This window comes from Orcinus orca, chromosome 15 (genome assembly GCF_937001465.1).
Source record: "Orcinus orca chromosome 15, mOrcOrc1.1, whole genome shotgun sequence".
NCBI lineage: Eukaryota > Metazoa > Chordata > Mammalia > Artiodactyla > Delphinidae > Orcinus > Orcinus orca.
Genome location: NC_064573.1, coordinates 65,094,520 through 65,121,803, shown reverse-complemented (window position 1 = coordinate 65,121,803; position 27,284 = coordinate 65,094,520). Strand labels below are relative to the sequence as shown.

The 27,284-nt window shown below is 50.6% G+C and overlaps 1 protein-coding gene and 2 gene segments (V, D, J or C); all 3 read left to right on the top strand.

Moving 5' to 3' along the window:
- The first annotated feature begins 4,137 nt into the window (after positions 1–4,137).
- On the top strand, positions 4,138–20,666 carry LOC101272566 (immunoglobulin lambda variable 2-18-like). The segment is given in 3 exon segments: positions 4,138–4,250; positions 4,354–4,520; positions 20,421–20,666. Coding segments are annotated over 3 exon segments (444 nt in total).
- Positions 9,961–10,601, top strand: LOC117198103 (immunoglobulin lambda variable 2-18-like). The segment is given in 2 exon segments: positions 9,961–10,071; positions 10,189–10,601. Coding segments are annotated over 2 exon segments (444 nt in total).
- The window catches only part of LOC101270467 (immunoglobulin lambda-1 light chain), a 162,038-nt gene continuing 149,975 nt past the window's right edge, over positions 15,222–27,284 (top strand). Inside the window, exon 1 of one of the 3 annotated variants that reach the window (XM_049698064.1) lies at positions 15,222–15,298. In XM_049698064.1, the coding sequence (XP_049554021.1) occupies positions 15,253–15,298 (46 nt within the window). In that variant the 5' untranslated portion in view covers positions 15,222–15,252. Of the gene's footprint in view, positions 15,299–20,075; positions 20,137–25,301; positions 25,379–27,284 lie in introns of those variants that run through there. The other 2 variants (XM_049698071.1, XM_049698065.1) reach the window with 2 other exon arrangements.

Below are 27,284 nucleotides of genomic sequence, written 5' to 3'. Positions count from 1 at the left end.
TCCCACCCCCCCACATGGTTTTTCAGAAGCCAAACAGTTGCTGTGTTTGCTCTCTTCACCTCCGTCTGACCTCCGCAGCCCCTCTGATGGCCTCAGCTTGTGCTGGTCCTGAGTGCAGGATTCACCTCTTTTCACCAACGGACCCCTTCGGACAAAATCAGGAAGGGGCCTGGAAAAGGAAGTGTGGGCGGGGCGGGGCGGGGCGGAGCGGGGCGGGACCCTCGCAAGCGGTACCCCTGAGCCCTGGGGATGTCGCGTCCGGGCCACCAGGGGGCACTGGAGACATGGAATCCAGGACGGTTTTGGCACCTCCTTCCTCCCAGCCCCTCTAGGGGAGAAAGTGGGGCTTCTGGAGAGATGGTGAGAGCCAGGTGGGTGAGGATTCTTGCCTGGAGGGGTTAAGAGCAAAGCGGAACTCCAGCCCTGTCACTAACGCTGGCCTGGGGGACCTCCTTTGGGTCCTTTGAATTCAGCTTCCTCACTCAAGCCCAGTAAGTGTGAGGCTGTGTCCTTGTGGTCCAGGTGACCCTAAATCTTTAACCACAGGCCACCAGAAGGTAGTGGTGGCCAAGAATAACAGGCAGGGCAGTAGTGATGGCTATCTTTGGTGGCTCAACCCTGCCATTCCCCCACACATCCCCCGCGCCTGTGAGCTAACAGAGCTTAAGGTATCGAGCTACACCCATGGTGGGATGGATGGATGAATGAATACATAGGTACATACAAATGAGGGAATTGTGTTGATCCCCCCGGACCTGGGATTGTCACCTGGAACAGGGCTGGTAAAACCTCAATTTTTTCACTTTGCAACTGGAGCCTCAGCCTCCCCCTCCTTCCTCTTGTCCAGACTCATTCAACAAACATTTGTCCTTGAGAGGCTGCTGATGCAACACTCAAGGAGATAGTGCTCATAAGTTTTAGGATGGAACCAGAAAAAAACCAAACCAAAACAAGAAGACCATTGTTTTAAAGTGGCAGGTTGTAACTAATTCTCGGAGAGGGCAAAGGATGCATCTGTGGGACTTGAAATGGAAAGGGGATCCCTTTGAAGATTGCCGAACGTTATTTTCATGATTCGATGGCTGATTTAAGGCCTGATTTCAGGTTGACACACTGAAAAGATGACGTCGGAGATATTTGAAAGCAAAGGTCACAGGATTGCTTATATTGTATGATATAGTCCTATTCATGTACAAGTAAACATGAAAGTAACATTGATTCATTTCATTGCTTCAAGCAATGCTCACAATGTTTACCATGTTCCTGGGGCTAGACTAGGCCTGGAGTAGAAGAAGCAGTGAAAGTTACAGGGACCCCCCCCCACCTCCTGGAATACATGTAATTCTTTTTCCTGAACATTGTACTTAAGCATGTCAAGATGTCCAGAAGGTGGTCACTAAAATGATAACGCTGGCCATGGTCAAATAATTTTCTATATTTTGGGGGTGTTTTAGCTTGTTTTTTGTGGTTTTATTTTGTTTTGTTTTTTGGCCTCGCCGCACAGCACGTGGGATCTTAGTTCCCTGCCACCCAGGGATCGAACCACGCCCCCTGCAGTGGAAGCACGGAGTTCTGACCACTAGACGGCCAGGGAATTCCCAACTTTTCTATATTTGGGAGTAAACTTTTCCATCATAAATGTTTTCCTTGACCAGTGATTTATTTTGGAGATATGAAGAAATTCAGCCACCCCACACAGCCCCTAGTCCCCCAGTCTGCTGCAAGATTAAGCTGAAAAGGAAGGTCTTGGAGAGAATCCAGGATGGCTGGTCTGCATTCCTAAGGCCGTATGTCCTGATTTGGGGGAACCACCACTTCTGAAAACCCTTTTGGGGGACTCTCCTGGCGGTACAGTGGTTAAGACTTTGCCTTCCAATGCAGGGGGTGTGGGTTTGATCCCTGGTTGGGGAGCTAAGATCCCACATGCCTCGTGGCCAAAAAACCAAAACATAGAACAGAAGCAGTGTTGTAACAAATTCAATAAAGACTTTAAGAATGGTCCACATGAAAAAAAAGAAAGAAAGAAAATCCTTTTGGGGTAGCTATGAATGAGCTCAGAGGGAAAGGCAGGAGCCTTCAGGTAGAGGGCAGCATCCTTCCATCCCAGACTCAAACTCAGGCCTCCTGCAGTCAAGGGCCTTGCAGATGCAGAGGGCAGGAAGCCCCTCCCCAGGTGTGTGTGTGGTGGAAGGGGGAGATCAGGTGTGTGGGGAGGGGAACTCATCAGAAGGCCAGGTGCTCCGTGTCCCTCAGAACCAGCTTCAGAACAACTTCTTGGGAAGAAAATATCCTCCCCCCTGCCCCTTCCTGGCTGGGCCAGGGCATCTACCCGCTCCCCTGCGTGTCAAGCCTCAGTGCTTGGAGCAAAGGAGGAACTGAGAAGCATCCAGTCCTTTGAGGGTCTGGATAGAACACGAGCAGAGGAAGGAGGAATTTGCCCCTTTCCTGTCTCGCTGTTGAGCGGGGACATCTCATCTCATTTTCCTCTGTCCTCAGCAACTTCGGTATCAGGTCTTAGGACTTGGTCTGAATCACACCAACAGCTTTCCTGAGTCTGCAACTTGCAGACTGTGGGACTAAGTCTTATCTTTAATAACAGACATTATTATTTTAACCAGTGTGTAAAATAAAAAAGCACAAACATGTTCAAAACACACTTAAGCAATAGTCATGAGTCAAAAATGATTGCTTCGCCCAAACATCTTTCTCCTTTTCCCTCAATCCCCAAGGCAAGCCTTTAGCTTTCCCCACCGTTGGCCATAGAGTCACCTCTCTTGGGCTCCTGAAATGTCTGTCACTTGGTATGAAGAGCTGCCTCACAGGCATAACCTGGTACCAAGGCTGTGGTGGGGTGGGCTAAATAGTCCTGGGGTGAGGGTCCAGGCCACCTGGTGTGGCAGGTGACACATCCCATCGTGGAGGGAGTTAATGGACAAAGGGAAATGAGGTTAGAGGGGATGGAAGGGATCGGAGGCCTGGTGCTGAGCTTGATGGGGAAGGAGGGAGGAGGGGAGGGCGATGCAAGAGGGATTTCCAGCCCCCACTCAGCTGCCTCCCAGGGGCTTGGTTGGCACCGTCTGCAGCCACCAGGGGGCAGCAAGGGCCAGGATTTGGGGAAGGTACTTGAGGGTTACACTGTCCTGCATGAAGTTTCAAGAGGGGCTCCCCACGGAACACTTCTTATGTCCCAAAGCATTTGTACCCCAACAAATCATCTTAAAAAGTGCTAATAAATGGCCCAGGGCTCAGGCTCGGGCCTCAGACTCAGAGCACTGCAGAGACAGAGGCTGGAGGGGAATGTGAGGACCCTCCAAACTGAGGGGGATAAGAAGGAGTTGGGGGTGGGGGAGGGATGGATTGGGAGCTTGGGACCAGCAGATACAAACTATTATATATAAGATGGATAAACATCAAGGACCTATGGTATAGCACAGGGGACTGTATTCAATATCCTCTGATGAACCATAATGGAAAAGAATATGAAAAAATGTATATAGAGTATAACTGACTCACTTTATTGAACAGCAGGAATTCACACAGCATTGTAACTCAAGCACACGTCAATAAGAATGTTCAGTTTCTTTGTTCTTTTCTTTCTTTTTTTCATTTTTCACAGCAGTATGCGGCATTCAGGATTGGAGCTCCCCGACCAGGGATCAAACCTGCACCCCCTGCAGTGGAAGCACAGAGTGTTAACCACTGGACTGCCATGGAAGTCCCTTCAATAAAATGTTTTTAAAAAAGAGGGAGTTGAGGGGTTACTGTCCCCAGCTCTGCCTCTGACTCCTGGAAAGTGGGGCAGATGTATCTTTCAGCCGCCTGGGCTCAGGGCCTCTCCTTTGTCCCAAGAGCACAGAGGGGACCTTCTGGGATTCCTCCCCCAGGAACCATGATGACTCTCACACCAGGAGAGACAGGAAATCCCGGGCTGGATTCCTTTCCCACATCCTGTCATGGACTCGTTCTGTCCTTACAAACCATGTGAAGGAGTTAATTCTCCAGGATTGTCTGCTGTCCAGGGATGTAGAAGAATCTAGAACAAACCATGTCAGGGGGATGAGAAGAAGGGGTGAGGACAGGCAGGTGCAGGAAGCAGATTTGCATGGAAGCCCCTCCCTCCTCTGGGGGGGAGAGGATAAGAGAGTTCTGGGGGACCAGGCTGAGGGCTGGGGGCTCAGAAGGCAGTGTCTGGGGCGTCTCCACCATGGCCTGGGCTCTGCTCCTTGTCACCCTCCTCACTCAGGACACAGGTGAGGCCTCCAGGGAAGGGACCCCGGGGACATCTGGCTGATCCTTTGTGTCTTTGTCCTCAGGGTGACAGAACTGACTAGAGTGTGTTTCTCCTCTTTCCAGGGTCCTGGGCCCAGTCTGGCCTGACTCAGCCTCCCTCAGTGTCCGGGAATCTGGGACAGACGGTCACCATCTCTTGTGCTGGAACCAGCAGTGACATAGGGAAATATAACTATGTCAGCTGGTACCAACAGCTCCCAGGCACGGCCCCCAAAACCTTGATTTATGATGTCAATAAACGACCCTCAGGGATCCCTGATCGCTTCTCTGGCTCCAAGTCTGGCAACACGGCCTCCCTGACCATCTCTGGGCTCCAGGCTGAGGACGAGGCTGATTATTACTGTAGCTCAGATTCAAGTAGTAGCCCTTGGCACAGTGGTCCAAGGTCACAGGGAAGTGAGACCAAAACCTCCCTTTAGCTCCCTCCAGCCCCTTCACTCTTAAATACAGGATTTCAGTTGTTGCTTGTTTGTTATTATTTTATTCGCCAATAATTACAAACTTAAATGAATTTGAAGATTTCATAAAGAACTGCTTCATACCTTTTTCCCAGATCCATCATTTTTCACTATTGCCATCTTCGCTTTTCATTATATCAGCTTATCTCTCGTTTTCTCTCTCTGCCTATATGTGTGTGTGTGTGTGTGTGTGTGTGTGTGTGTATGTATTTGGATGTGTATCCATATATAAACATCGATAAATATACATACTCAACACACACACACACATAAACAAAACATTCATTTTCTGAACCACTGGGAATAGGTTTCATTCATCAGCATCTAAGACTTAATACATTTCTTTTAGACAGAGTTCACATGAAGTCACAGTCATCATTTAAGGTGTAGAATCAGGGTTTTTAATGTATTGACAAGTTAGTCCATCCATGATCACTCCAGCGTCCAGATGCTTTCTGCCCCTCAAGACACACGTCATCCACCTGCAGTCATTCCCTGTCCCCCTCGGACCTTTGTGCCAGGATCCCCCCACATAGCCTAATGTTTCCAGGCTCATTCCTGTGGAAGCATTTTCACTACTTCCCCATTCTTACAGCCGAATAATACTACATTATAAGGATGTACTTCATCTGATGGATCAAGTAATCAAGTCACAGATTCACATTCATTTTTTCTCTCTCCTGTCACAACCCATTACAGAGTGATCCTTTCGGGGCCTAGAGAATGAAAATTCTAGGTTCACCTCACTTCCCGAGATGAAATGAAATCAGGACATTCCCCTCAGGGACGTCTTCAGGAGGCAGTCAAGGCTTCCTCTTCTCTCCTTCTCAGAGCCTCCTAAGGATCGCGGGTGGGGGCGTCTCCCCTTCCCTCTAGGTGCTGTTTGCATGTGTCCTGGATGAGCTGGAGGGGCAGGGAGGGGGCACGGTCTCAGCTGCATCAAACAGCCTGAGACGGTCTTTGTCCCGACGATGACTCTCGTTTGTTTTCCACTTTGTTCAAACGTTCCAGGTGCCTGTTTCTACCATCAGCAAGGCTTCAAGGGCAGGTTTGCATCTTACACCTGCAGTTTTTCGTGAAAATTTCCTCCATGTCTGAGTCCTGGTCTATGTAGCTAAGGAGAGGAAAAGTAGTCATGTCTCTTTCAGCGTATTTTGCACAATTCCTTTGATTATGAAATGCAGCATTCCTGAAGAAGAATGTGTCAAATGCACATTCACAATTTAAGGAGGAATCATAAACAGAAACCACATAACCCCAGAGGAAATCTGCCCCCCAAGGCACATCTGTCTACCCCACTCCCCGATTAGCTGGTTTGCTGACTCCAGGGTTAATCATTCCATGGCCTTTCTTTACATTCCTGCCCCAGCCTTCCTCGATATGCATCCCCCAAACAACATAGTTTGAAACAGTGGGTACAAGCATCCAACCCACTGAGTGAGGAAAGGGTAGTGTGTCTACAGGTGAGGCCCCAAGAGACATGGACCCTAACAGAGGCTCAGCTTGGTCCTGGGCGGGGCTTCCCTGGATTTCCTGGAGCCCGTCCTGAAGATGGCAGACAGGGTCCCAGAGGAAAGACAAGGAAGCCTAGAGTAAGGCATCTGGCCTTGTGGGATTCGGGTGGGTCCTGTATTTCTAAGGCGAATATTGTCAGGGTATCAGCTGTCCCACGTTTCCTGCTATTCAGCGGGACGTGGACTCCAGGAGTTGTCTGAGATCACTTCACTGGGAGGAAGCGAGAGAGATTGTTCCTGGCTGATCAAGATCCTAGAAAATTGTTCATGTCACGACAATCCTAGCCAGCCATACAGTACAAATCAGAATCCGGGCGACGCGCATCCAACTTTACAGGATGGTGTCAGGTATGTCAGCACCTGGATGATGTCAGCTATTTCTGCCGGTTGCCCATTGGAGAAAGGTCTCCATGGGAGATGGCCATTCCAGAGAGGTGGGCAGAGGCTACAAAACTCTGGAGGCACACAGGCTTCTCCTCCTGAGCCCCACAGAGTCAGCTCTGCCGTGCCCCCTTATCCAGGACATGTGGTTCACCCTCTCCCTAGAGCAAATCTGTTGGTGGGGTTAGCGGGCAGTGGTCTACCAGCCTCACGACTAAAAGGAGAGAAAATCTGCAGATCTACCTGCATCTGTAAGGACTCACACTCATTATAATTGTTAAGTTACGTCAGCTCATCACGACGATACTCACCACCGACCACGACCTAAGGAATGACAGGTCTGCTTAGCACCACTGCAGACCTGGGACTGGCCTTTCTCAGGAAAAAGTCAGTAAACGCTTGTCGACATGCATCTTGGCTTCCATATTTGTGCTTTTCTGTACTCCTATGTTCTTTGGACTCTTCCTAAACTCTGATATATGACTCTGACTATCAGTATTGCTTGACTTGGGTTTAAAAGAAACAATCAGAGTTGTGCATGTGCTCCATGCACCCACAATGGCCAGAGTGAAGAACTCTGGGACAGGCGTTTGTGTTGTGAGGTTGGGGAGAGGGAGAGAGAGGAGGAAACATTGTGGTACAATCTGCAGGGAACTGGGTTTTCTTTTTTTTTTGACCCCACCAAGTGGCATGTGGGATCTTAGCTCCCCGAACAAGGATGGAAACCGTGTCCCCTGCATTGGAAGCACTGCATCTTAACCACTGGGCCACCAGGAACGTCCTGGAACTAGTTCTTTAGCTGACATTTTCCTAACATACCAATAGTGAACCAACCTGAAGAGGGGTCTCAAAATTGTCCACAGCTCAAGATGTCATTACAATGAAACTCGATGTGGTTGCCCTCACGTTTCTACACCCTGAGGCGTGTCAGGATTCTGGATGTGAGGGTTTCTCTGTGTCTCTCTGTCTCCTCTCCTTTGGGAACTCCAATTATTTGTGTATTAGGTCAATTGAAGTTCCATAATTTGTGGATACTACTTCATTCTTTTAAATTCATATTCCCCCCTTCTGTTCAACAAGGGACTGTTTCCATTGCATGACTTCAAGTCAGAAATCTTTCATTATCCAGTGCTCTGCCTGTCGTTAATCCCATCTGCTGGAATTTTCTCTGTAGTAGATTCACTGTGTTTTTCCACCTTCTATTGCTTAGCTGAGACTTTCTTTCTTAAAAACATTTTATTGGAGTATAGCAGATTTACACTGTTGTGTTGGCTTCTGCTGTCCAGCAAACTGAATCAGTTATACATATACACACATCACTCTTCGTTAGATTTTTCTCCCGTATATTGGCTGACACTCTGTATCTGTCTATTGACTTCAGTAGGTTCTGTCCTTGTTTCTCGCATCATTTTTCACAAACTGGATGAATATCTTTGTGACATAATTCCAGCAGATCTGTTAACAGAGACACGCTCTGTTAACTTTCCCTTCCATACAGTTGAGCTGTTCTGGTTTTCCATATGCCAAGTGATTTCAGTCTATCGTGGTGTGGCCAATATTATGGGGTGGAACTATAGGTCTTTAAATCCCATGCTGGCATTTTGGTTTAATCAGACTTTCTGCCCTGTTGAGTCCAGGTTGTTAATTCTATCCAGCTTTTTGTGAACTATGCTTTCCATGTCAGTTCATTTACACAAACTTCGACCTGATCTTCGGACACGTCCTACAATGAGCTGCACATCAGCCAGTCTGGGGACCGGGTTGTTTTCTGTCCCTCAGGTTCCTGGGCGTTGGTTGGCACCATCTGAAGCCACCAGGGGGCAGCAAGGGCCAGGATTTAGGGAAGGTACCTGTGGCTTATACTGTCCTGTATGAAATTTCAAGAGCTGCTTCCTGCGTAACCCCTCTTAGTCCCAAAGCATCTGGGCCCCAAGAAATCATCTTCAAAAGTGCTAATAGGGCTTCACTGGTGGCTCAGTGGTTGAGAGTCCGCCTGTCGATGCAGGGAACTCGGGTTCGTGCCCCGGTCCGGGAAGATCCCACATGCCGCGGAGCGGCTGGGCCCGTGAGCCATGGCCGCTGAGCCAGTGCGTCCGGAGCCTGTGCTCCGCAACGGGAGGAGACACAACAGTGAGAGGCCGGTGGACCGCAAAAAAAAAAAAAAAAGTGGTATTAAATGGCCCAGGGCTCTGGCTTGGGCCTCAGACTCAGAGCACTTTGGAAACAGAGGCTGGAGGGAAATCTGAGGACCCTCCCAACTGAGGGGGATGAGAGGGAGTTGGGGGTGGGGAAGGGATGGGCTGGGAGTTTGGGACCAGCAGATACAAACTACTATATATAGGATGGATAGACAACAAGGTCCTACTGTATAGTACAGGGAACTCTTTTCAATATCTTATGACAAACCATAATGGAAAAGAATAAGAAAGAGAATGTATATATAAATGAATAAGTGAGTCACTTTGCTGTACAGCAGAGATTCACACAACATTGTAATCCAACTATACTTCAATAGAATTTTTTTGTTCCTTTTTTCTCTTTTTTTTAATTTTTAAAAATTCTTTAGTTGCACCGCGCGACATGCAGCACCTTAGTCCTCCGACCATTGATCAAACCCACACCGCCTGCAGTGGAAGTGTGGAGCCTTAACCACTGGACCGCCAGGGAAGTCCCTTCAATAAATTATTTATTATTTTTTTCTTTTGCAGTACGTGGGCATCTCACTGCTGTGGCCTCTGCCGTTGCGGAGCACAGGCTCCAGACGCGCAGGCTCAGCGGCCATGGCTCATGGGCCCAGCCACTCCGCAGCATGTGGGATCCTCCCAGATCGGGTCGCGAACCTGTGTCCCTTGCGTCGGCAGGTGGACTCTCAACCACTGCGCCACCAGGAAAGCCCTTCAATAAATATTTTTAAAACAGAAGTAGTTGAGGGGATACTGGTGCGCAGCTCTGCCTTTAACTCTCAGAAAGCGGGGCAGTTGGATTTTTCAGCCGCCTGGGCTCAGGGCCTCTTCTTTGTCCCAAGAGCACAGAGAGGACCTTCTGGGATTCCTCCCCCAGGAAGCACCATGACTCTCACACCAGGAGAGACAGGAAATCCCAGGCTGGATCCCTTTCCCACATCCTGTCATGGACTCGTTCTGTCCTCACACACCATGTGAAGGAGTTAAATCTCCAATAATCTCTGCTGTGCAGGGATGCAGAAGAATCTGGAACAAACCACGTCAGAGGGGGTGAGCAGAGGGGGAGAGGATGGGCAGGTGCAGGAAGCAGATTTGCATGGAGGCCCCTCCCTCCTCTAAGGGGTTAGGGGATAAGAGAGGTCTGGGGGAGCAGGCCCAGGGCTGGGGGCTCAGAAGGCAGCGTCTGGGGCGTCTCCACCATGGCCTGGGCTCTGCTCCTTGTCACCCTCCTCACTCAGGACACAGGTGAGGCCTCCAGGGAAGGGACCCCAGGGACATCTGGCTGATCCTTTGTGTCTTTGTCCCTAGGGTGACCTGGGCCCCAGGACTGAACTGACCAGAGTGTGTTTCTCTTCGTTCCAGGGTCCTGGGCCCAGTCGGGCCTGACTCAGCCTCCCTCAGTGTCCGGGAATCTGGGACAGACGGTCACCATCTCCTGTGCTGGAACCAGCAGTGACATAGGGAAATATAACCAAGTCGGCTGGTACCAACAGCTCCCAGGCATGGCCCCCAAAACCTTGATTTATGAGGTCAATAAACGACCCTCAGGGATCCCTGATCGCTTCTCTGGCTCCAAGTCTGGGAACACGGCCTCCCTGACCATCTCTGGGCTCCAGGCTGAGGACGAGGCTGATTATTACTGTAGCTCAGGTACAAGTAGTAGCACTTTGCACAGTGGTCCAAGGTCAAGGGGAACTGAGACCAAAACATCCCTGAGCTCACAGTCTCCCTATTGCTCTGCAGATGCTTCTCCTCCCTGAGCTGCCAGCCTCATGCAGCTCGGCCGTGAGAGGTCAGTGGTCTCTGAGCTCCTCCCTCTGCCTACAGTGGAGGCGGTGGGAAATATGATCTTGGGGTTATTGTCTTGGGATGGTAACCACTTCCTCATCCTGTGTGATGTGCCACTCTTGCCAGCTCTTCCACAGCAGTGTGATGGTTAATTTTATGTGTCTATTTGCCTGAGATAAGAGATGCCCATACTGCGGTTAAAACATTATTTCTTGGTGTCTGTGAGGATGTCTCAGGAGGAGGATGTTGGCATTTGAGTCCACAGACTGAGTAGAGAAGATCACTGGTGTGGTGCAGTGGGCACTGTCCTTGAGTTGAGGGCCTGAATAGAACAAAAAGGGAGAGGAAGGGGACGTTTGCTCTCTCCTCGTCATCAGAGGCATCACCTTCTCCTGACCCTGGACATTGGCACTGCTGCTTCTTCAGCTTTCAATCTCGGACCAGGACTTACGTCCTCAACCCCAATTCACAGGCATCTAGACTCAGACTGAATTATATCACTGGCTTTCCTGGTCCCTCAGCTTGCTGATAGATTGTGAGACACCTTCAACTTCCATTATGGTGTGAATCAATTCCTATAACAAATTATATATGTTTTTTCCTGTTTCTCTGGAGCCATGTGACTAATCCCGATTTTGGTACCCGGAGTGCTTCGAGAACAATAGAATTTTAAGGATGATTTTTCTCAACTGATTCTGAGATTTCTGGAATTGGCTGTCTAATCTGGTTCTGCTGAATGGTGCTAATAGCTATTTCCATTAGTACAGAGAGCACAGCTAGTGTATGTCATGAACTGTTCATTGGAATGAGAAAAATCCCTGCCTTGGATTCTTCTAAGCAACCACTTGTAAGAATCGAGGAGCTGAGTGACCCTGTATATGATATTTTGGAACGTTCTGGGAACGCTGCAGAATATCATGACGAGGTATCTGCTCGGAATGTTGCTGGATAGAGTAGGGAGAGAAAAAGATGAGCTTAGTGATTCAAGATCCCATCCCAAGGGCCGCACAAGGGACATGCGAGCTTTCCGGAGTGCCCTGGAGGCTCTCGTGCAGCACCTGGACTGAAATAGCTGAAAAGCCAACCCAGACCCTCCTCCTTCAATTGGCTACATTCCAGCAAAGTTGAGTCCCAGCCTTGTAGTGAAGAAGGTGGTTGGGAAAGAACCGGATCCTGCAGCTTGGGTGGGGATGTGTGGGAGGACCTGAGGGACCTGGGGACATTGAGCCCCTCAATTCTCATGTGTCTTCTTTGCCTGTGGAAGATGCCTCCCCACCCCCAGCGGTACAGGTCTTTCCATATCTGTCTGGGGAGATTTGCCCTGCATTGCCCAAGGAAAAGGTCACGGCTGCCCTGAGGAAGCTGCCACGTGAGGCTGTGCTGATTCTCCTCAGGACCCCCCGCCCCCATTGCCCCTCTTTGCTTCTGGACCAACAATTAGCCTCGGGTCCCAGCAGTTTGCTAACATGAGAATAGAGTGTGAGCCTCGAGAGGGGCACTGCACTCCAAGAACTGCTTGGTTCTCCTAATTCACACAGACAGAAATCCCCAGAACACGTTGGGAAGGGATTCGAGGGTGGGGGGCAGTGGTGGGAGAAACATCAAGCCGGGTCAGCTGGATTTGTGATCTGGGCTCACTCCACAGAGACTCTGCGTTTCATGTTCCCTGCAGCTCGGGGAGGTAGAAAGAGCCTCAGCACTTTGCAGGTTGGCTGGTGGACGCAGAATCCAAGATGGCCTCTAGTGAGTGAACTAGAGAAGCCAGACCTGCCTGGAGACAAAGGGATTCAAAAGGTAATGAGATTGGAGCATCCTTGAATGGCTCTGTGCTCACTCTTCTCCAAGCCAGAACTTAGAGTGGGACCTGCAGCCCCCTTAGCTGCAAATCCTAAAGGCATCGGGAGGAGCTGGATCCTGGGTGGCCGGGGCCAAGGGGTGGGCCTCCCCTACCAAGGGCAAGGCTACCGTCATGGCCAATGGAGTCAAGCAGCAACGAGAAGAGTCTGATGTGTGCAGATCTCTGTCACTGGCTTGTTAATCGTGGTATTTCTGGAACTGAAAAAGGTAGAAGCCTGCTAAATTCCTACTTGGTCAAAAACAATTCTAGGTCAAGGGAAAAAATTATAAAAATGTTTTCAAATTATTAAAATTCCCCCACTGAGAAAACTCTCGGGACTCAGTAGGGAGTCAACCTCATGGCTGTGATTTCCTTCAGTGAGAGGAGACAAAGGAAAATCAGCAAAGGGCAATGGTGGATGAGGTCAAGTCCGAGGGCACCAGGAGAATCTTCCCGGACGCCTTTCCGAGGGACGGGCTTCAACTCCAGCGTCAAATGGTGACCATGTGTGTGAAGAACTGTATCATGGGGAGACTCATCAGACCAACAAGGCCCTTACCAGAGGCTGGTTTCCTAGGCATCTCCTGTCTGGCATCTGCGGACCTTCTAGACCCTTGAGGGTTTCAGCAAAGCGTTTTTAAAGGCCAGGAGAGAGGTGGTCACAGGGTACATGATCAGCGTGTGCACAGTTCTCTGATTGGGTGATGGTGAAGCAGCACGGTGGAGTCACAGGGCTTAACATTATCCGTCCTTAGGCTCCTGGGGGCTGGGGCTATGTGCTCATGGTCACCAAGTAGTTCTTCCATCTGGTGGGCATTGCGGGGATTTCACATCTGCAAAACAACTCAGGAAATTTCCATCAAATACTATTATCCAGGTACTTCAGAGAAGAGCTAAAGCAGAGGATATTGGGGATGGCCTGTCCCTGGAAGGCTCCATAGGGGTCTTGTTCGGTTACACACACACACACACACACCCAGCACCATCACTCCTGGGTGCCCCCGCCCCATTGTACCCGGGAAGGATGCGGGGCTCTGCTCTGTGGGGACCGGGTATTCCATCTGCATCACCCGCGGGGCCCTGTACCCAGAGGCAGGAGCATAAACCCTGGGATGCAGAGGGAAATTATACCAACTCATAATCAGGAACTAGACATTTCAGATACGGAGACAGTGATAATCTTGGGAAAGACCAGTCAGTCCACCCTGATTCTCTGTCTAGAAAACACACAAAACACACTAGGTCCAGCGTCTCTGTAGACAGAGGAGCCTGACCTCAGCGAGACACCAGCTCTGGGGTGAGGACCTCCCGCTGAGGACAGAGGAGAATCCTCACTTGCACCATGTGGCAGATAGACCTGCCTGAGGAGAGGTCCCTGCGGCTGGGCCCTGAGGTGAACTCTGACCCAGCCCCTCCTCCCAGCCCCTTAAACCCTGGCATCTTCCCTCATTTCCATTAGGGCTCCCTCCATCCTGGCGGGCTCTAACTCCTTCTTACATTATTCCTTTTTTCGAACGCTTTTGAGAATTCAGCTTCATCTCATGGGCCCATATTTCCCATCAGTGTACCTATGGGGTTGGTCATTTATCACGTAGGTTCCCCTGCCCTGGGCTGAGATCTCCTCAAGGTCACTGTCCCTGAGACAAGGTCATGCTGAGACAAGATTAGAGACCCTGCAGGGGTGGGTCTGAGTCACCTGGGGAGGCAGGTGACAATTCCATCCTGATGAGGCTGCAGGACAAAGGACAGGGGCAGGGACGGGATGAGGAGGGACAGGGTGGCTGGCGCTGAGCTGGGAGGACGAGGAGGAGGAACAAGTGGGGGGTCCCAGGGCTCCTCCTCCGAGCCCTGCAGAGGCAGGGGACGGGGGGGCAGGGGCCCCGTCCTGCTGACGGGACAGGTGAGGGAGGGGGATGCACACCCCCAGCTCCCCTGTGGTGCCGGGAGGAGACTTGATGGAATGTCTAAGTCACCCCAGCCCCTCGGGCCCCTGTCCTCACCTTCCACCCACAAAACCCAAAGAGTGGTTATCGGGATTATTGGCCAACGACGTCTTGACTCAAATAGTGGATGACAGGGACATCCCAGGATGGCCCCATTTCCTGGGCCCTGTAATGGTCAGTGTCCTGACTAAGCACAACGTGTCACAGAGTTTTCATCTTGTCAGAAGAGCCCTGCTGTACAGGGACGCAGAGACTCTAGGTTCCAGGGCCAGTCTGGGACCTGGGGTGGGGGGCTGGGTGTCAACGACCTGCTCGTGGATTCGATGTGCAGATGCTTCAGAACAAAGAGGTGGGGGCGGGGATGGGACAAGGCTGCAGCTGGGGCTCCCCACAGCCACCCAGCAAACAGCAGGTGTTTCCCCTGGTGGGCCTGTCTCTTTCCCAAACATAGAGACCTTGGCGATAGACATCCAGCAGAGGGCGCTGCGGAATGTCCCCTGCACTGTGGTTCCCAGAGACATAGTCCTGCCCCAGCAGAGACCCTGAAGGTCCAGGAGCTCTTTGCCTGAGGGACTTCATCTGCTCTTTCTCTCCCTGCACACCAGCTACAAACAATTCATGCTCCTGTATATACATGTCATCTATGTGTCAAAACGTTTACATCCCTGAGCTATATTCTCCCCCCAGGATGCAGAACATCTAGTGTCCAGGGCCAGGGCAGAGGGGTGAGGAGCATCAGGTACAGGGAGCTGATCTGCATGGAGGCCCCTCCCTCCTCTGGGGGGAGGGGATAAAAGAGGTCTGGGGGAGCAGGCCCAGGGCTGGGGCTCAGAAGGCAGCGTCTGGGGCGTCTCCACCATGGCCTGGGCTCTGCTCCTTGTCACCCTCCTCACTCAGGGCACAGGTGAGGCCTCCAGGGAATGGACCCCAGGGACGTCTGGCTGATCCTGTGTGTCTTTGTTCTCAAGGTGACCTGGGCCCCAGAACGGGATTTACCAGAGTGTGTTTCTCCCCTTTCCAGGGCATTGGGCCCAGTCTGGCCTGACTCAGCCTCCCTCATTGTCTGGCAATCCGGGACAGACGGTAACCATCTCCTGTTGCTGGAACCAGCAATGACATCGGGAAATATAATGCTGTTGGCTGGTACCAACTGCGCCCAGGCACGGCCTCCAAAACCCTAATTTATGAGGTGAATAAAGGGCCCTCAGGGATCCCTGACCGCTTCTCTGGATCCAAGTCTGGGAACACGGCCTCCCTGACCATCCCTGAGCTCCAGGCTGAGGACGAGGCTGATTATTACTGCACCTCATATACAAGTAGTAGCACTGTGCACAGTGGTCCCAGTTCATGAGGAAGCGGGACTAAAACGTCCTCTGAGCTCATTCATCCCTTCACTCCTAAACTGAGTCTTTCATTTGTTTTTGTTATTATTTTGTAGTAATTAAAAACTTAAATAAAACTTTAAAGGTTTATAAGGAAGTCTTGCAGAACCTTTTCCCAGATTCACTATTTTTTAATACTTTGCAAGATTTGCCTTTCTCATATCCCGTTGTCTCTCATTCTCTCCCTGCCTTTGTACGTCTATACGCACACACAGCACACACTCAGGAACACAAAACATTTATTTTCTGAATCATTTGAGTGTAATTTGTATCTATCAGTAACCAAGCCTTCATGTTCTTTCTACCATAGGCTTCACAATCCATCACATACATCATTTTAAGGTGATGGATCCAGTGGTGTTTAATGTATTCACAAGTTTGAACATCCACTAACACTCAATCTTCCAGGGTATTTTCATCCCCGGAAAAGGAACTCCTCATCTATCACCAGGCAATCCCCTTTCCCTGTCACTCCAGCCCTCCAAACATTAAGGTACTTCCTGCCTGTTCCAGATTTTCCATATAAATGCCATGATACCCTATGTGGCTCTTTATGTCTGGCTTCTCTCATTCTTTAAAATGTTTTCAATGTTCTTTCCCCTTGAAGCACATATGAGTACTTGATTCCTTCTTATGGCCGAATAATACTGCATCGTCAGCATCGACCTCCTGGTTTGAACATCTGGGTGGATCCAAGCATAAGCACCAGAACTGGGCCATGACCAAGTCTCCTGATTGCCAGAAATTTCCCAGTTTTACCACTGAAACTGCCGTGTCCTGGCTGGCCCTCATTGTGGGGCTAATCAGCGTGGATGGTCACTGAGATGGTTAAATTTATGTGTCACTTTGACTGGTCACAGGGGACTCAGATGAAGCATCATTTCTGGATGGGGCCGGGCAGGTGTTCCTGGATGAGATGAGCATTTGAATCTGGGGACTCAGTAAATACATTGCCCTCCCCAGTGTGGGTGGGCATCGCCCAATCTGTTGAGGGTCTGTGCAGAGCAAAAGGAAAAGGAAAAAGAACACGTCTGTGTTCTCTTCTCACTGCACGAGCTGGGACATTTCACCTCAACTTCCCCAGCCCTCAGACTGGCATTTACATCACTGGCTCCCCTGGTTCCCAAATCTTTGGACAGAAACTGAATTACATCACCAGCGTTCCCAGCTTTCAGGCTGAAGAGATCAGCTCCTGGGAGTTCCGTGCTCAATAATCAATAATAATGTCTCTCTCTCAGTATATATATATAACTTACATAAAATTCTTCGTTATCTATATGTATATATTTCTTTTGTTTTGTTTCCCTAGAGAACCCTGACTAATACAATCCTCTTACCAGGAAGCTCAATCTTCTCATAACGTTCTCATCATCACTATTTTTTCTAAGCTTTTACCTGTTACCTTCTTTCTTTACTTATAAACACATAGGTCAGTATCATCATGCTTGAATCACCTAGGTTTGAACAGGGTCATACAGGAACCCCCAGCAGCACTGGGTCACAGCACAGGGGGAAGGGGTCTCAGTTACTAGACACTGAACCGTGTCCTGAGTCAGGGTCCCTTGTGTGTAAGGCTGGTGAGACGCTGCAGCTGCCCGACAGGTGTGTGTCCTGGTGGAGACGACAGAGGTGGCACAGAGGCCACTGTTCCGGGATCCCCTGTGGCACCTGTGGGGAGACTTGCTCCCTGAGTGTAAGGGCACCAGCTGGATCTTTACCAAGAGTCAGCTGTGCAAAGGGGGTCGGGAGCCACCATGGCCTCTCTGAGTGTCTGCTGTAAAGGTGGGATACAATCTCCTGATGCGAAATTAGTTACTGTTTTTACAACGGGGAAAATTCCCAACAAAGCAGAGGATGCTTCAGTAGGAGCTTCTGGAGCCATCACTGTCCTGGTGTGCAGTGCGTGGAGTCTCAGGCTACAGCGGCAGCTTCCTGTGGTGCTTCAAATAATTTAACTATATATGAATATAATTTTACAATGATGCGAGAAAAGCCCCTTTGGGTGGAGGTAACATGAAATGGCTTAGCTTTCTCTATGGTCAGGATATCTGCCACTGTTGTTGTTATTCACCGCAACGAGGGATCAGCGTCGCTGGGCTGTTACCTTTATGTGTCCATTGAATTTCTGGGTTAGGTGTCATTAAACTTTTCGGGATATTTTATCTTTCTGTTCTTAAACTGTTGGTATTTAATGAATCCCATATTTAATTTTTCCAGAAAGGTAAGAATCCAGTCATTGATTTTAGTGATTCTTAATAGGTATATGCTTTTACTTTATTGCCTATCACTCCTATTATGTGTTAGTAGTAATTTCCCTCCTTTAGAGGCAGTCATTCTTATTATATTTCCGTCATGTCTTATTGAGTGGGCGCAAACATCTCAGGAATTTTTAATTCAACCGTGACGCCCGAATCATGAGGGGCCCTGAGTTGCTGCTTGTATGAACAAACGTGCAGCAGAGGCAAGACAGCTCCCGTGACCGCGGGGTTTGCTTCTTGCAGGAAGCACTGGACACCTGGAGTGATCACAGGAGGCCTGTCCACAGCAGTCCCCAGATATAAAGATCCAAACCGCTGGGCTCTGACCTGGTGTCAGATGCCTGACTGATTGACTTGTGAGAAGGTCCTGAACCAGTCCCCCCTTTATTATAATCTCAAAAAAAGACATCATTAAGTGAATGTCTACATAGTACAGCACATACCTCTGTGAAACACACGCCAAAAATTGTCTCAAATCCAGGGCTAACACCTCCTCGCACACTTTTCCTTTCCCGCCCCCAGAGGCTCCCCTTCACCCACCCCAAGCTTGGCCAGGGCCTCACCCCCTTAGCTCATGGAATGTGGTCGTGTGATATGAACAGTGACACTGAAAACCTTCATCAAAGTATTTGTGTTTCATAAACTCCTGGTCCATTGCCTGAGGGCTCATGTCCATTTCCAACCAGAAATGACCCGTCATCCTGAGTGTAATGTATACTGCAAACTCAGCTCTTTCTGGAAAAACACCCTTGGGGAAGTGTGTCTGTGATGAAGAGCCTTGACCTCAGGAAGGTGCCAGGCTCTGAGGTGAGGGCGTCTCAAAGGCACAAAGGGGAACACAGGGCAAGTCTCTGTCCCCATGACCCCCGCCCCCAAGGATAGGACCCAGAGCTGGACCCCCAGGCCCCTCCTGACCCGGTCCCTCCTCCAGAGCCCCAGCCCCAGAATCTGCCCCTTGATTCCCTGGGTCATTCTCTGTCTGGACAGAGCTCTCTCTGTGTCTCCCATTATCCTTTTTTCTATATTTGAGGATTCAGGCATTTCTCGGGGGCCCGTTTCTCTCCTCGGCATCCTTAACGAGATAGGATTAACTTATATCTCAGGTTCTCTCGGTCCTGAGCCCACTTCCATCCCCCATCACCAACCCTGTGACAAGGCCTTCCTGGGACGAGCAAGATGACCCCGAGGGGGGCATCTGGGCCTCCTGATTTTGCAGGTGACGTACTTCATTCTGGTGGAAGTCGAGGGAAGGTGAGGCTTGTCTGCAGGGATGGGGGCCTAGCACTGAGCTGGGGAGGGGGAGACCTGGGTGTCCAGCCCTACTCAGCTGTCTCCCTGGGCTCAGCTCTCACAACTGAGGCCACTGGGGGGCAGCAGGGCCCGGATTTGGGGGAGGTTGTCTGTGTTGTCATTCTGTCCTGTTCAAAATCTCAGCAGCTGCTCCCGAGCCAGGCCTAAGGAGGTCACGAGGGAGGGCTGTCCAATGTCTACCATATCCCATAATTCCTATAGTGGACATGTCAGGGAGCATCTCCAATCTCCAACCACCACAGAGCAGCGGAGAGAGTGACGCCTGAGCACCTTAGCCTAGGGGACTGGGGAGGGCATGAGGGACAAGGAGAGGGTCCCCGGCTCTCCCTGAGTCCCTGGAAGAGGGGTCACGGGATGCCCTCTCCTCCCCAGCATAGATGCCCTGCTCTCCTCCTCCTTGCAAAAGGAGGGGAGTCCTAGGATCCCTCTGCATCCAACATGATCCCCCACAGGAGGAGAGGACACAGCCAGCTGGGCTCCGGGTCCCGGCCTCCGTCACCTTCTCAGTCTGTCCTGAATCAGACAATACATGATAACCTGTTTTAATCTCTCAGGCAGCTCTGCTGTCCAGAGACGCAGACGTTACCAGAATCAAGGGCTAGAGCAGAGGTGGTGAGGACAGGCAGTGCAGGGAGCAGATTTGCATGGAGGCCCCTCCCTCCTCTGGGGGGAGGGGATAAGAGAGGTCTGGGGGACCAGGCCCAGGACTGGGGGCTCAGAAGGCAGCGTCTGGGGCGTCTCCACCATGGCCTGGGCTCTGCTCCTTGTCACCCTCCTCACTCAGGACACAGGTGAGGCCTCCAGGGAAGGGACCCCAGGGACATCTGACTGATCCTTTGTGTCTTTGTCCTCAGGGTGACCTGGGCCCCAGCACTGAACTGACCAGAGTGTGTTTCTCTTCTTTCCAGGGTCCTGGGCCCAGTCGGGCCTGACTCAGCCTCCCTCAGTGTCCGGGAATCTGGGACAGACGGTCACCATCTCTTGTGCTGGAACCAGCAGTGACATAGGGAAATATAACGCTGTCGGCTGGTACCAACAGCTCCCAGGCACGGCCCCCAAAACCCTGATTTATCAGGTCAATAAACGACCCTCAGGGATCCCTGATCGCTTCTCTGGATCCAAGTCTGGCAACACGGCCTCCCTGACCATCTCTGGGCTCCAGGCTGAGGACGAGGCTGATTATTACTGTAGCTCAGAAACAAGTAGTAGCACTTTGCACAGTGGTCCAAGGTCAAGGGGAACTGAGACCAAAACATCCCTGAGCTCACAGGCTCCCTATTGCTCTGCAGATGCTTCTCCTCCCTGAGCTGCCAGCCTCATGCAGCTCGGCCGTGAGAGGTCAGTGGTCTCTGAGCTCCTCCCTCTGCCTACAGTGGAGGCGGTGGGAAATATGATCTTGGGGTTATTGTCTTGGGATGGTAACCACTTCCTCATCCTGTGTGATGTGCCACTCTTGCCAGCTCTTCCACAGCAGTGTGATGGTTAATTTTATGTGTCTATTTGCCTGAGATAAGAGATGCCCATACTGCGGTTAAAACATTATTTCTTGGTGTCTGTGAGGATGTCTCAGGAGGAGGATGTTGGCATTTGAGTCCACAGACTGAGTAGAGAAGATCACTGGTGTGGTGCAGTGGGCACTGTCCTTGAGTTGAAGGCCTGAATAGAACAAAAAGGGAGAGGAAGGGGACGTTTGCTCTCTCCTCGTCATCAGAGGCATCACCTTCTCCTGACCCTGGACATTGGCACTGCTGCTTCTTCATCTTTCAATCTCCGACCAGGACTTATGTCCTCAACCCCGATTCACAGGCCTCTGGACTCAGACTGAATTATATCGCTGGCTTTCCTGGTTCCTCAGCTTGCTGTTAGATTGTGAGACACCTTCAACTTCCATTATGGTGTGAATCAATTCCTATAATAAATTATATATATATTTTCCTGTTTCTCTGGAGCCATGTGACTAATCCCGATTTTGGTACCCGGAATGCTTCGAGAACAATAGAATTTTAAGGATGATTTTTCTCAATTGATTCTGAGGTTTCTAGAATTGACTGCCTAATCTGGTTCTACTGAATGGTGCTAATGGCTATTTTCATTAGTACAGAGAGCACAGCTAGTGTATGTCACGACCTGTTCATTAGAATGAGAAAAATCCCTGCCTTGGATTCTTCTAAGCAACCACTTGTAAGAATCGAGGAGCTGATGACCCTGTATATGATATTTTGGAAGGTTCTGGGAACCCTACAGAATATCATGACGTTGGTATCTGCTCGGAATGTTGCTGGATAGAGTAGGGAGAGAAAAAGATGAGCTTAGTGATTCAAGATCCCATCCCAAGGGCCGCACAAGTCACATGCGAGCTTTCCGGAGTGCCCTGGAGGAGAGCCTCATCTCGTGCAGCACCTGGACTGAAATAGCTGAAAAGCCAACCCAGACCCTCCTCCTTCAATTGGCTACATTCCAGCAAAGTTGAGTCCCAGTCTTGTAGTGAAGAAGGTGGTTGGGAAAGAACCGGATCCTGCAGCTTGGGTGGGGATGTGTGGGAGGACCTGAGGGACCTGGGGACATTGAGCCCCTCAATTCTCATGTGTCTTCTTTGCCTGTGGAAGACGCCTCCCCACCCCCAGCGGTACAGGTCTTTCCATATCTGTCTGGGGCGATTGACCCTGCATTGCCCAAGGAAAAGGTCACGGCTGCCCTGAGGAAGCTGCCACGTGAGGCTGTGCTGATTCTCCTCAGGACCCCCCGCCCCCATTGCCCCTCTTTTCTTCTGGACCAACAATTAGACTCGGGTCCCAGCAGTTTGCTAACATGAGAATAGAGTGTGAGCCTCGAGAGGGGCACTGCACTCCAAGAACTGCTTGGTTCTCCTAATTCACACAGACAGAAATCCCCAGAACACGTTGGGAAGGGATTCGAGGGTGGGGGGCAGTGGTGGGAGAAACATCAAGCTGGGTCAGCTGGATTTGTGATCTGGGCTCACTCCACAGAGACTCTGCGTTTCATGTTCCCTGCAGCCTGGGGAGGTAGAAAGAGCCTCAGCACTTTGCAGGTTGGCTGGTGGACGCAGAATCCAAGATGGCCTCTAGTGAGTGAACTAGAGAAGCCAGACCTGCCTGGAGACAAAGGGATTCAAAACGTAATGAGATTGGAGCATCCTTGAATGGCTCTGTGCTCACTCTTCTCCAAGCCAGAACTTAGAGTGGGACCTGCAGCCCCCTTAGCTGCAAATCCTAAAGGCATCGGAAGGAGCTGGATCCTGGGTGGCCGGGGCCAAGGGGTGGGCCTCCCCTACCAAGGGCAAGGCTACCGTCATGGCCAGTGGAGTCAAGCAGCAACGAGAAGAGTCTGGTGTGTGCAGATCTCTGTCATTGGCTTGTTAATCGTGGTATTTCTGGAACTGAAAAAGGTAGAAGCCTGCTAAATTCCTACTTGGTCAAAAACAATTCTAGGTCAAGGGAAAAAATTATAAAAATGTTTTCAAATTATTAAAATTCCCCCACTGAGAAAACTCTCGGGACTCAGTAGGGAGTCAACCTCATGGCTGTGATTTCCTTCAGTGAGAGGAGACAAAGGAAAATCAGCAAAGGGCAATGGTGGATGAGGTCAAGTCCGAGGGCACCAGGAGAATCTTCCCGGACGCCTTTCCGAGGGATGGGCTTCATCTCCAGTGTCAAATGGTGACAATGTGTGTGAAGAATTGTATCACAGGGAAACTCATCAGACCAACAAAGCCCTTACGAGATGCTGGTTTCCTAGGCATCTCCTGTCTGGCATCTGCGGACATTCTAGACCCTTGAGGGTTTCAGCAAAGCGTTTTTAAAGGCCAGGAGAGAGGTGGTCACAGGGTACATGATCAGCGTGTGCACAGTTCTCTGATTGGCTGATGGTGAAGCAGCATGGTGGAGTCACAGGGCTTAACATTATCCGTCCTTAGGCTCCTGGGGGCTGGGGCTATGTGCTCATGGTCACCAAGTAGTTCTTCCATCTGGTGGGCATTGCGGGGATTTCACATCTGCAAAACAACTCAGGAAATTTCCATCAAATACTATTATCCAGGTACTTCAGAGAAGAGCTAAAGCAGAGGATATTGGGGATGGCCTGTCCCTGGAAGGCTCCATAGGGGTCTTGTTCGGTTACACACACACACACACCCAGCACCATCACTCCTGGGTGCCCCCGCCCCATTGTACCCGGGAAGGATGTGGGGATCTGCTCTGTGGGGACCGGGTACTCCATCTGCATCACCCGCGGGGCCCTGTACCCAGAGGCAGGAGCATAAACCCTGGGATGCAGAGGGAAATTATACCAACTGTCAGCTTTCCTCATAATCAGGAACTAGACATTTCAGATACTGAGACAGTGATAATCTTGGGAAAGACCAGTCAGTCCGCCCTGATTCTCTGTCTAGAAAACACACAAAACACACTGGGTCCAGCGTCTCTGTAGACAGAGGAGCCTGACCTCAGCGAGACACCAGCTCTGGGGTGAGGACCTCCCGCTGAGGACAGAGGAGAATCCTCACTTGCACCATGTGGCAGATAGACCTGCCTGAGGAGAGGTCCCTGCGGCTGGGCCCTGAGGTGAACTCTGACCCAGCCCCTCCTCCCAGCCCCTTAAACCCTGGCATCTTCCCTCATTTCCATTAGGGCTCCCTCCATCCTGGCGGGCTCTAACTCCTTCTTACATTATTCCTTTTTTCGAACGCTTTTGAGAATTCAGCTTCATCTCATGGGCCCATATTTCCCATCAGTGTACCTATGGGGTTGGTCATTTATCATGTAGGTTCCCCTGCCCTGGGCTGAGATCTCCTGAAGGTCACTGTCCCTGAGACAAGGTCATGCTGAGACAAGATTAGAGACCCTGCAGGGGTGGGTCTGAGTCACCTGGGGAGGCAGGTGACAATTCCATCCTGATGAGGCTGCAGGACAAAGGACAGGGGCAGGGAGAGGATGAGGAGGGACAGGGTGGCTGGCACTGAGCTGGGAGGAGGAGGAGGAGGAACAAGTGGGGGGCCCCAGGGCTCCTCCTATGAGCCCTGCAGAGGCAGGGGACGGGGGGCAGGGGCCCCGTCCTGCTGATGGGACAGGTGAGGGAGGGGGATGCCCACCCCCAGCTCCCCTGTGGTGCCGGGAGGAGATGGGATGGAATGTCTAAGTCACCCCAGCCCCTCGGGCCCCTGTCCTCACCTTCCACCCACAAAACCCAAAGAGTGGTTATCGGGATTATTGGCCAACGACGTCTTGACTCAAATAGTGGATGACAGGGACATCCCAGGATGGCCCCATTTCCTGGGCCCTGTAATGGTCAGTGTCCTGACTAAGCACAACGTGTCACAGAGTTTTCATCTTGTCAGAAGAGCCCTGCTGTACAGGGACGCAGAGACTCTAGGTTCCAGGGCCAGTCTGGGACCTGGGGTGGGGGGCTGGGTGTCAACGACCTGCTCGTGGATTCGATGTGCAGATGCTTCAGAACAAAGAGGTGGGGGCGGGGATGGGACAAGGCTGCAGCTGGGGCTCCCCACAGCCACCCAGCAAACAGCAGGTGTTTCCCCTGGTGGGCCTGTCTCTTTCCCAAACATAGAGACCTTGGAGATAGGCGTCCAGCAGAGGGCGCTGCGGAATGTCCCCTGCACTGTGGTTCCCAGAGACATAGTCCTGCCCCAGCAGAGACCCTGAAGGTCCAGGAGCTCTTTGCCTGAGGGACTTCATCTGCTCTTTCTCTCCCTGCACACCAGCTACAAACAATTCATGCTCCTGTATATACATGTCATCTATGTGTCAAAACGTTTACATCCCTGAGCTATATTCTCCCCCCAGGATGCAGAACATCTAGTGTCCAGGGCCAGGGCAGAGGGGTGAGGAGCATCAGGTACAGGGAGCTGATCTGCATGGAGGCCCCTCCCTCCTCTGGGGGGAGGGGATAAGAGAGGTCTGGGGGAGCAGGCCCAGGGCTGGGGCTCAGAAGGCAGCGTCTGGGGCGTCTCCACCATGGCCTGGGCTCTGCTCCTTGTCACCCTCCTCACTCAGGGCACAGGTGAGGCCTCCAGGGAAGGGACCCCAGGGACATCTGGCTGATCCTGTGTGTCTTTGTTCTCAAGGTGACCTGGGCCCCAGAACGGGATTTACCAGAATATGTTTCTCCCCTTTCCAGGGTATTAGGCCCAGACTGGCCTGACTCAGCCTCCCTCATTGTCCAGGAATCCGGGACAGACGGTCACCATCTCCTGTTGCTGGAACCAGCAATGACATCGGGAAATATAATGCTGTTGGCTGGTACCAACTGCGCCCAGGCACGGCCTCCAAAACCCTGATTTATGAGGTGAATAAAGGGCCCTCAGGGATCCCTGACCTCTACTGTGGATCGAAGTCTGCGAACACGGCCTCCCTGACCATCCCTGAGCTCCAGGCTGAGGACGAGGCTGATTATTACTGCAGCTCATATACAAGTAGTAGCACTGTGCACAGTGGTCCCAGTTCATGGAGAAGTGAGACTAAAACGTCCTCTGAGCTCATTCATCCCTTCACTCCTAAACTGAGGCTTTCACTTGTTTTTGTTATTATTTTGTAGTAATTAAAAACTTAAATAAAAATTTAAAGGCTTATAAGGAAGTCTTGCAGAACCTTTTCCCAGATTCACTATTTTTTAATACTTTGCAAGATTTGCCTTTCTCATATCCCGTTGTCTCTCATTCTCTCCCTGCCTTTGTACGTCTATACGCACACACAGCACACACTCAGGAACACAAAACATTTATTTTCTGAATCATTTGAGTGTAAGTTGTATCTATCAGTAACCAAGCCTTCATGTTCTTTCTACCATAGGCTTCACAGTCCATCACATACATCATTTTAAGGTGATGGATCCAGTGGTGTTTAATGTATTCACAAGTTTGAACATCAACTAACACTCAATCTTCCAGGATATTTTCATCCCCGGAAAAGGAACTCCTCATCTGTCACCAGGCAATCCCCTTTCCCTGTCACTCCAGCCCTCCAAACATTAAGGTACTTCCTGCCTGTCCCAGATTTTCCACACAAATGCCATGATACCCTATGTGGACCTTGGTGTCTGGCTTCTCTCATTCTTTAAAATGTTTTCAATGTTCTTTCCCCTTGAAGCACATATGAGTACTTGATTCCTTCTTATGGCCGAATAATACTGCATCGTCAGCATCGACCTCCTGGTTTGAACATCTGGGTGGACCCAAGCATAAGCACCAGAACTGGGCCATGACCAAGTCTCCTGATTGCCAGAAATTTCCCAGTTTTCCCACTGAAACTGCCGTGTCCTGGCTGGCCCTCATTGTGGGGCTAATCAGCGTGGATGGTCACTGAGATGGTTAAATTTATGTGTCACTTTGACTGGTCACAGGGGACTCAGATGAAGCATCATTTCTGGATGGGGCCGGGCAGGTGTTCCTGGATGAGATGAGCATTTGAATCTGGGGACTCAGTAAATACATTGCCCTCCCCAGTGTGGGTGGGCATCGCCCAATCTGTTGAGGGTCTGTGCAGAGCAAAAGGAAAAGGAAAAAGAACACGTCTGTGTTCTCTTCTCACTGCACGAGCTGGGACATTTCACCTCAACTTCTCCAGCCCTCAGACTGGCATTTACATCACTGGCTCCCCTGGTTCCCTAATCTTTGGACACAAACTGAATTACATCACCAGCGTTCCCAGCTTTCAGGCTGAAGAGATCAGCTCCTGGGAGACCTTGCTCAGTAATCAATAATAACCTCTCCTTCTCAGTATATATATATAACTTACATAAAATTCTTCGTTATCTATATGTATATATTTCTTTTGTTTTGTTTCCCTAGAGAACCCTGACTAATACAATCCTCTTACCAGGAAGCTCAATCTTCTCATCATCACTAATTTTTCTAAGCTTTTACCTGTTACCTTCTTTCTTTACTTATAAACACATAGGTCAGTATCAT